Source organism: Montipora capricornis, chromosome 6 (genome assembly GCF_036669925.1).
Source record: "Montipora capricornis isolate CH-2021 chromosome 6, ASM3666992v2, whole genome shotgun sequence".
Lineage (NCBI taxonomy): Eukaryota > Metazoa > Cnidaria > Anthozoa > Scleractinia > Acroporidae > Montipora > Montipora capricornis.
The window spans coordinates 35,947,994-35,957,993 of NC_090888.1; the positions used below are offsets into that span (position 1 = coordinate 35,947,994).

Consider the following 10,000-nt stretch of genomic DNA (forward strand, 5'->3'; position numbering starts at 1 on the left):
AATAACTACAGCTGTATTATGTTAAACCTGGATTGAAACCAGCAACAAATGCAAGAAAAAAAAATTTTTAAACCGTACCTGAACACGAAAAGAATCGACTGTCAAGAGCTTTGCTGACGTAGCATGGCTGTGTAGCCACGTCGAGCCACAGAAAGAGCGCGAAAAATTAAGCCTCGTTCAAGTGTAAGTGTGAGTGTCTGACCTGGCTTGAGCCTGCGATCCAATCAACAACAAGTCCGGAGTCAGCGGTCAACTTAAAGAAAAAAAAAAACAGCTGACCTTGATAAGGTCTAACTTGAGCCTGTGATATAGTCTCGTGATACTGGTCAGTGGATACCTTGTTTTGACAGGTGTCAATTGACCATAACATTGATGTCCAATATCAAAGATGTATGTTGTAAACTAGCTACAGTGTCAAATGGAGTATTGCCTCCTCGATGAGCTCAATGAGCTCGTAACTTGAGCCTGTGATATCCTTACGTGATATTGGTCACATTGGCATACATGGAGGGGCAGACGTACGGACTTACGTACAGACGTTCCTGACGTCATGGCTATAAAACCAAATTTTCTCACATCGATGGGTTACCATATTTTCTTAGCAATGGTGCTCGGCGGGCGTGGAGCTCCGCTATTAACTCATGCCCCAGTGCTCTGCCTTACTTGCACCACTTGACTCTTCAGTCGCAGGATGCCAATGCCATGAGAAGATTAACTGGACCAATGATCTCCTTACATCTTTTCATCATGCCATCATGCCTTTCCTCTGGCCAAACGGTCCCTCTCCCATGCCCTGACAACCAGTTATGGATCATCACCGATGGTGCTATCAAATCTCCAGGTATTGCTTCCACACTGTACGTGACCCATGTCAGTAAGCTCTTGCTGGGTTCTTGAGTGGAAAACTCTGCAGCCATCAACCCACCTGGTGCAAATGCGAGAGAGGTGCGATAGAGGCATTATCCATTGCAGCTGCAACTAAGCACTTCAGCCCATACATCATCTAGTCGAAGACACCAGCATGTATCTTCACTGACAGTCAACCGTGTGTACAGGCTTTTCAAAGGCTCGGTCTTTGCGAGTTTTCCTCAAGACTTCACGTTGCAAACTTTCTCTTAACAGTCATTAGGAACCAGGCCTCGGTTCATTGTGTTGCTGAAGCCTCTATCCTCCCCTCCTCCTTTGCCAGGAGGAATTCCCCTGAATGTCACAATCCTACTTCCCAAGTCTGCCGCTTCATCCAACCCATCAAGGATTCTGTGGTTCTCTGTACATCTATCAAGAGCATTCTGTTGGGAACATCAAAACTCCCATTCAACACCAGAGCTGCTTGGCTCTGCATCCAGGCCAAATGCCCTGACCTATGGCACACCCATGCCTATCTCACCCAAGGCACATGTTCTTCCCAAAAATTTACAAATGTTATGATGTAAAACGTTATCACCATAGACTACGTCACTACTAGCTGCCATCATTGTGCTTCAATCCATGCAGTCCCCACTACCGTGGTGCTGCAGTATACCAACCCCCCCCCCCCAATCCCAAACCGTGGGCATCTCCTTTCTTGCCGATGTCATTAAATGGGCCCAACATCTTATCCTTCTCTCACGTGAATATGTCACTTCTTACACCACCTCAACCCTCATACCCAACGAGAGACATGACACCCTCAGTGATGCACTGATCAGCCTTTGCATTAAAAATACGACGATTGGACGGTCCTCTTGATGTAATTCAAACAGACCTTGCTCCTTGTTTTGTGGTCCTTGACAATGACTCAGTCCTTCACGATCACAGATAATTGCCATAAGAATCGGCTGAATCAAGAATCGAAACAAGAATCCTGTGGCAGAAAAACTCCTGGATTGTCAGCAAGCAAAAAGTGGACCCAGTGCGATCAGTTCTCAAACAACCAGATTCCGTTAACTGACCATTATCTGATCTGTAAACAACACAACCTGCATCTAGCTAACCATTCCAACAGCTCTTCACTCTCCATTGGTAACCTGGTGTACCTCTATTGTCTCTGCAACAAATCTCATGCCAGAGGTCGCTACTTAGTGGTGTCCATTGATGGTACAAGGGGTTGTTTGAAAGTTTGTTGGCTCACAGTTACTGAGTACCTCCTATCATGTCAAGAAGTCTAAGTGCTCCAAAGTGCCTACAAATATTCCTCCCCACTGCCTCATTGCTCGAGCAGCACAGACTTTCGCACAACGAGGACGAGGATGACACTTTGCCCACATTACTGTCCCCATAGATACCAGCAGCTCCTTCCACTCCTCAGTTGCCTCCATACCTGAACGTAACTGATCTGTTGCCCACACCCACCCCACCTCCAGTACTAGGCACTCATTCCGCACCCCCTTCTCACCAAATTCCCAGAGATACCCGTACAGCTATCAATCCTCCCCCATTACAGCTTCCGCATGACCAGACACACCAGGATGGTGCACCCAGATAGTCAATGTGGGATTGCCACCCTTCACACCACCTTGATGACCTGTATTAAAATGCCCGTCTCGGGTTCTTACAAGAATTGCGTCATTTGATATTTGTGTTGCTCATTTAGCCACATGCACTGTGGCAAGGAGACTCTTTATTTACCCAAATGCCTTCGCTCTGGTGACATTGTTCTCGCTGTTGATAATCCGCCATTTTTGTTCGGATTGTGTTCATGTTGTGACTACTCTGTTGACTGGCGGTGACATATTTGGCACACTCCAGACACCTGCACTGTGAATCCTTTTTTATTTACATATATTAAAGTAAACTATTTCAAATGTACAAGACAAAGTCCTGGATTTTATAGGTGCATCCGCAAACAAAAAGTTACCAACTTAAGTAAAATTTCAAAAGATGCAAACAACTGAATGAGCTAATTATGATACCAAGTGCATGCATGTGTATGTGGGGCATTAATTTGCATGAAAGTTGATATCATGTTCACTTTTCACTCTCAAAGGAAATAATACCTACATGTATTGTAAATTTATCAATCACCCCAAGGCCAAGGATCAGGATGTGTGAGTAAAATGATAAAAATTAGTGACTCTGTTTAAACTATGATCATCCAGGAAATCAAAAATAATAATGTACACTAAAACCCATTCATTATGCTGTTAAACATCTATTAGAGTTCTACCTGGGAAGTAAAGAAATTGGTTTCCCCTTTCCTTTCAACAGTAATTTTTCTGTAGTCCTCCTGTAAAATAGAATGACAGAGACCATACTGGAATTGATTAACAGATAAGCTAGGGCTCTTTTTAAAATCACTGTCAACAAGCCACAGTACCTTGAATTGACTACAATTTTGACAGATGAAATAAACCATGCGTGATGTCCCAAACTATCAACGATGACATTTAACTGACAAATCTCAATTAGACCTGATGGTGCTCTCAGCACTTTTGTCATGAACAACTTACCAAAAGTATAGGACAAATTGCTTTAGTAGGGTGTGTCATGTAAATGGGCCCATCATATCCAACCATTTCTGAGAAGTAAGGCAATGCACCACAGTGATCCAAATGAAAATGGCTAAAATTTAAAGTAAAACATGACAAATAAAAGAGAAATAAATAAATTTTACAAATAAGGATTACATACTACAGATTATGGATTCAAGGTTTTAGCACTGCTCATTTTAGATGTACAAGTCCTGCCCTTGATAGACTGCTCGCAGCCCGTTCTGAGCTTGTCGAACCGCCTGCTTTGGTCACGCAAGCGAGCCGAGGGGAGAATGGTGATTGGGCAACAATATAGGGATTGCACAATCTTCTGTAACCGACACGTTCAGAATCTCCCGTTGCACCAGCAATGGGAAATTCCGATTAGTCAGTTGACAGTGGCCGTTGTCAGATTTTTGACAAGTTAATTACTTCTTGTCAGATTACAACGCCAATCTGTCTTTGATTTTCCCTGGGAAAAGAGAAGTATGATATTGCTTTTGCAGTTTCTGTCAAATAGCTGACGCATTGAACCCAAACTCTCCTATCAGGTAAGTATGTTATGGCTCTGCCACCAACTGGTTTCGGCAAGACCATTTTTATGAGGTCTTGGGTTCAATTCCCACCCTGGTCAGAGTTTTTCTCTGTCCTTGTGTGGGCCCATTTCCATCAGTAGGGCTAACGCTCACATGGTTCATATGGGATTGAAATCTAGCACTTCACATTACACTCTATTCAGTAAACTCATTTTTATGAGAGCTTTGTAATCTTAAAGGAATCAATAATAGTTCCTTGGTAATAGTGGTAATAGTTCCTTGTTGCATCATCACCAAAGACCGGATTCGGTCAAACTATTATCTATGGGAAATTTGTTGAAGAACATGGCTTCAAACAAGTATTGAGTTCTCTTTTCTGCAGAACAAGCTCTGTATTCTGACTTCACTGATTTAATGACAAGTGAGTCGTCCCTTCTAAACAAGAATTTGTCCCAAACTTCACACCGTCGAAACTTGGCAAACCACTCCAACATTAAAATTATGTTAAATACAGTAGATTTTCTGCAGTTTCCTTTCCAAATAGTTTATTGAATTCTACATGCAAAGTGATATTCCCACGCCATTAAGTGTTTATTTACATTAGTAATAAAAGAGGCAGAAACATCTGTCATTGCTTTCACTAATTAGATTAGCAGATTCTGAATGCGTCGGTTACAGAAGATCGTGCAGTCCCTATATCTTTGCTCAATCACCATTCTTCCCTCGGCTCACTTGTGTGACCAAAGGGGGCGGTTCAACTAACTCAGAAGGGACTGCATTCTTGCAAGTTTAGTTGAAATAAACAAACAACTGGACTGACTTCATCTGTGTCGAATTTAGAGAAGAAATTTCATAAGTTGGATACTAGAGTCCTTAAACTTGAAGCGAAGCAGTCTGAAACAGGATCAAAGCTGAGGGAGTTGGATGATGGTTTGATGGAGCTAAACGAACAAGTTAACAAACTTAAGAATGTCAAAGAAGAAGAAAAGGGGAATTTCAACAAGTCATGTGAAGCAAAGTACAAGACTCTTGATGATAAATTATTATATGCCAAAGTTTTCTCTAGGGGTAAAAATTTACACTTCTACAGAATTCAAGAAGGTGGCCACGAAGACTCGCAAACTGGAGAGCAAAGTTGAGGTTCACACGAAGGATATAGAGTTTCAGCGAGTCCACAGGGTTGGTAAAGTAAACAGTGATAGATGCCCAATACCAATTATCACTCGCTTTCTCGGCTATGGTGATAGGGAGCTCTTTTTTTCAAAAGCTAGGGTTTTGAAAGGTATCAGTTGCGGAATTTCTGCAGATCTCCTGAGAGAAATTTTTAAACGGAGAAAATTTCAAGAGAAGAAACTCGCTGATGCAAGGAAAGATGGTAAGCATGCCTTTTTTAGTCGTACGGAACCGAACAAATTATATATAGACGGAATATTAAATCCTTTGTAATCAATAAATTTAGAATAATATTAAAACACGACTGGTTATCTTGTGGCCAAAGTACTGTATCATTATTCTTTCTAATATCAGAGGGTGTATATGGAAACCTTTAAAATAGTGAACTACATATTTTTTCTGCTCTGTATTTAATATGCGTTTAGTGTCTGTAGTAGTGTTTACTGTTTGTCTAGGGATTTTGCCACCTCGATTCGTTCAATGGCAGCAATACAGTTTTTTCTGGCTGCCTCTAAACTTGCTATTTTGTCATTTGTTGTTTTGTTACCTTTATTGTCTGGTGTCATGTTGTTTAGTGAGCTTGTCATTTGGTATGGAAGGCCAGTTTAGTGATGCAAGATTGGGTGGTAAGTTTTGTTTTTGTTCTGAATTTGAGAACTTATGAGCGTCTTTAAATGCTCGTGGGATTCGTTCCTTTGAAAAACGTAAAGCCCTATTTCTTTGGTTAATGAAACAAAAAACGGACATTTGGTTTTTGAAAGAAATGTACAGTACTAAGGAGATTGAGAATAGTTGGAAACTGCAGTGGAAAGGGGAAATGCTCTTCACTCATGGTTCTGATCATAGTAGGGGCTTTCTTATCTTGGTAAATGATTCTTTGGATTTCAAGTTAAATCCACGCGTCAGGACAGTCAGGGTAGCTTTATTCTCTTGGAAGCAATAGTACAAACGAGTGAACAGGTTTTATTTTTCGAAACTAAGAAAGATGAACTGAACAGGGTTCATATAGATGATGAATGTACAATATGGGGTTATAGTTGGAGGGGATTTAAAGTCATTTTTGATCCGAAGCTTGATGGCCAAGGGGGGCACCCCAAAACTGAAGGACCCATTAAACAATTTGAAAATATCAGCTTAACACATGACCTAGTTGATATTTGGAGAGTCAGAAATCCATCATTGAAACATGGTGCCAAAGAACGCCAATAGTGCAAAGAAGGCTTGATTTTTGGCTAGCTTATAATTCTCTTCAAGAGGATGTTGATTACATTGCGATTATACCCTCTATTAAGCCTGATCATTCGGCGATCACATTAGCTATTAAAAGTGTAGAGAGTCAAACACATGGTCCATCTTTTTGGAGTTTATTGAACGATTGTGATTATGTAGGTTTAATAAATAATAATTATCATGTTTGGCAAGACGAATTTAAAGACATCACTGATCCAAGATTGCTTTGGGATCTCTTTAAATATAAAATAAGGCAAGATGCCATCTCTTATAGCAAAAAAAAGGCAAAAGAAAGGAGACCAAAATTGTCAGAGTTAGAGAAAAACCTACAGCATTGTCAAGAACTACATGACGAAGACCCGTCAACTGAAAATATGAAGATGCTACATGAGCGTAAACTGGGTTGTCCGTGGTACGTGTTACACAAAAACAGAAGGCACTGAGTTTGGTGGTATTGAACTGCAGCGTTCCAGTGATTTTTTTAAAGTGGGGGGACGGGAGGTTATGTAGACCGTTTGTGGGGTCATCCAGACGTCATGCCAGCAATGGCCCTTTGGCTCACACGTTCACACGTTGAATTATTTTGTAATGTCATGTCCCGTTTTTAGGACTTTTTAAAGCTTTGGTAATAAATTCAGTTCAAAGAGGCAAAACAAGCTCTTGAGTGAAACTCACTCGTTTCTTCTTAAAAGAGGCTATGTCACTCAAAATGATATAATCCATGATTGGGGTGCAGGGATGGCGCAGTGATGAGAGCACTTGATTTGATTTGCGTTAATTGTTAATTTCAGTTTACAGTATCCCCAGTTAGCGCTAGAACGACTAGACACTTGATATGTTGCTTTCTTTTCCTTTTTTCCCAAAATCCCCCAAAAATAGGATGAAACATTGCAAGAACCACTTAAAACTGTTGAACGACATAAAAAAAATACTGCAAAAGGAAAGAGAAGCATGGATGGACATAAATGTACAAGATTGAAACGGATTACATTTGAGTAATCTTAAAAAAAGTCGGCCCGACGTTTTTCAAATTATGACAAATCACCTGGATAAAGGTCGTTTCTTTCTCAGAATCATTTTGTTTGTGACGTAACAATAATTTTATCGGTAAAGGAATTCCACGTTACTATTTTCGAGTTTTAAACTTGTGATTAACTAAAGATTTTCCCGAAACACCCGAAAAATAACGTGACATGGCCCCTTTAACTAAAATAGTCTGCAAAAAAACCTAACTGCAAATTGCTCTGACGTTTGTTTTCCTGCATGTCATGCACGTCTAGAGTTGCACTAAGCAAACGTTTATGCCACACACTAAGGAAGGACTGAACATGTCGGTTCCGCTTCATAATTTCTCTTCTTTTCAGTCTCATATGATGACAGGTCAAAATTTTTTGGTTTACATTGCACCAAATGGTTTTGCAAACCCGAGACTTACGGTGTAGCCCTTTTATTTCGTGGGGTTTAATTTCTGCTACAGTAGCAACTCAGTTGTTCCTTTGGTCCCATCAGTGACGTGGAGAGGGGGGGCACGCTGCATGGGCAACAACCTGTCCTTCATATTAAAAATAAAAAATAAAAAAATAATATCTGATCTGCTAATCGCCCTTTCTCGCAGTCGGAGACTGAATTACGAAGGGCGCAGCTCAACGAGGTCGGACCGAAGGAGCTGTGCTGCCGGCTAGGCGCTCGGCCCCTGACCACGACCCATGTATGACCTCTGAGCACAGCACCACACAGCCTGATGGAATAGGCCAGGAGTCGATTTTGAGGAGGGAGGAAAACCGGAGTACCCGGAGAAAAACCCTTGGAGTCAGATTGAGATCGACTGAAACTCAGCCCACATACGACCCGAGGCCAGAGTTGAACCCGGGTCACAGAGGTGGGAGGCACGGTTGATGACCACTAAACCACCCTGACTCCCCACTGCCCAGGCTTGCATCCGACCACACCACACATCTACACTACATCATACCTGGAGAGGACACTCTAGCATCCCCCACCGCGTTGACACAACACTGGGAACGACAGATACCGGTTATAAGCCAGCGCTCGATTGGCGTAGAGCGTAGCGCCAGGGGTCGTTCTCACCGGCGGGAGGGATTTTCTAATCTCATTGGACAGCTACCGCCCGCCTCAAGCTGGGCAGCCCCCAGCCAGTAAGGTGTTGTCCCGCCACAGTCTGCCTTCTTCATTGGGCGCATGGAGATTAGGAGAAATCCGACAGGCAGTTGCGCAACCACCGCACCAGGCAACAAAGCAACTCAAGTAAAGAGACTAGCTCTAAAACTGCGCAGTTGGAATGTCCGGACCATGTTGACCAGCCTTTCTGAAAACCTCCAGGACATCAGAAACTCCAGAAAAACAGCCGTCATCAACAACGAGCTCAAGAGACTGAATGTAGACATCACCACCCTTCAGGAAACGCGGCAGGCAGGCTCAGGCTCACTGAAGGAGAAAGATTACACGTTCTACTGGCAGGGGAAGAGCTCCAACGAACCACTGGTACACGGAGTGGGCTTTGCAGTGAGAAACACCTTGCTGAGTATGGTAGAGCCAGGCAGCTCAGAGCAACTTCTCACACTCCGCCTGAACACCACCGCAGGCCCCATCACCCTCATCAGGGTGTACACGCCAATGCTGTCCTCAACACCCGACACTAAGGACGAGAACTACGAGAACCTGACAGCCATCATCAGCAGTATCCCCAGCAAGGAACACTTGGTCCTCTTGGGCGACTTCAACGCCAGAGTGGGTGCCAATCCCGACTCGTGGCCTTCCTGCCTTGGACAGTTTGGTGTGGGCAGGATGAACGACAATGGCCAGCAACTACTCGAGCTGTGCACTTACCACAACCTGTGCAAGACCAAGCCCCAGCACAAGGTCTCCTGGAGACATTCACGCTCAAAGCACTGGCACCAGCTAGACCTCATTCTGGTCAGACGCTCTGCCATCAAGAATGTCATCCACACACGCTCTTACCACAGTGCAGACTGCGACACAGACCACTCCTTGGTGTATTCCAAGATCAGGATGCAGCCAAAGAGGTTCCACCGCAGCAAGAGGCAAGGGAACAATCGCATCGACACCAGCAAGATGTGCCAGCCAGACCTTGTGGAGAAATTTGTAGACAGCCTTAAGAGAGAGCTGGCGGCCTCGCAATCTGGAGACTCTGCCACAGAGAAGTGGAAGACCCTACGGGACACCATGCACCGCACCGCCCTTGTCACCTTCGGGAGGAGGACCTTGAAGACTCACGACTGGTTTGAAGCCAAGTCTGCCGAGATGACTCTCGTCATTACAGCCAAGTGTGCTGCTCTTGCAGAATACAAGCAGTCACCCAGCGAACAGAACCTGCAGATTCTAAGGGCTGCGAGGAGCAAAGCTCAACAGACAGCCAGGTGCTGTGTCAACGAGTACTGGACAGAGTTGAGCGAAGCCATTCAGACAGCAGCCATAACAGGAAACATCAGAGGGATGTACGGTGGTATCAAAAAGGCTCTGGGACCAGCACAGAAAAAGACAGCTTCCCTTAAATCCTCAACTGGGGAAGTCATCACTGACAAAGGGCAGCAGATCGAGAGCTGGGTGGAACATTACTCTGACCTCTACTCC

General features: G+C 43.5%; 1 protein-coding gene across 2 annotated transcripts in view; it reads right to left on the bottom strand.

The window, feature by feature from the left end:
- The window catches only part of LOC138052018 (integrator complex subunit 11-like), a 151,304-nt gene that overhangs the window by 82,632 nt on the left and 58,672 nt on the right, over window positions 1–10,000 (bottom strand). For both annotated transcript variants that reach the window (XM_068898368.1, XM_068898369.1), the window contains exons 4-5: window positions 3,429–3,540; window positions 3,146–3,205 (exon numbers count right to left, since the gene is read on the bottom strand). In XM_068898368.1, coding sequence (XP_068754469.1) covers window positions 3,146–3,205; window positions 3,429–3,540 — 172 coding nt within the window. The remainder of the gene's footprint in view (window positions 1–3,145; window positions 3,206–3,428; window positions 3,541–10,000) is intronic.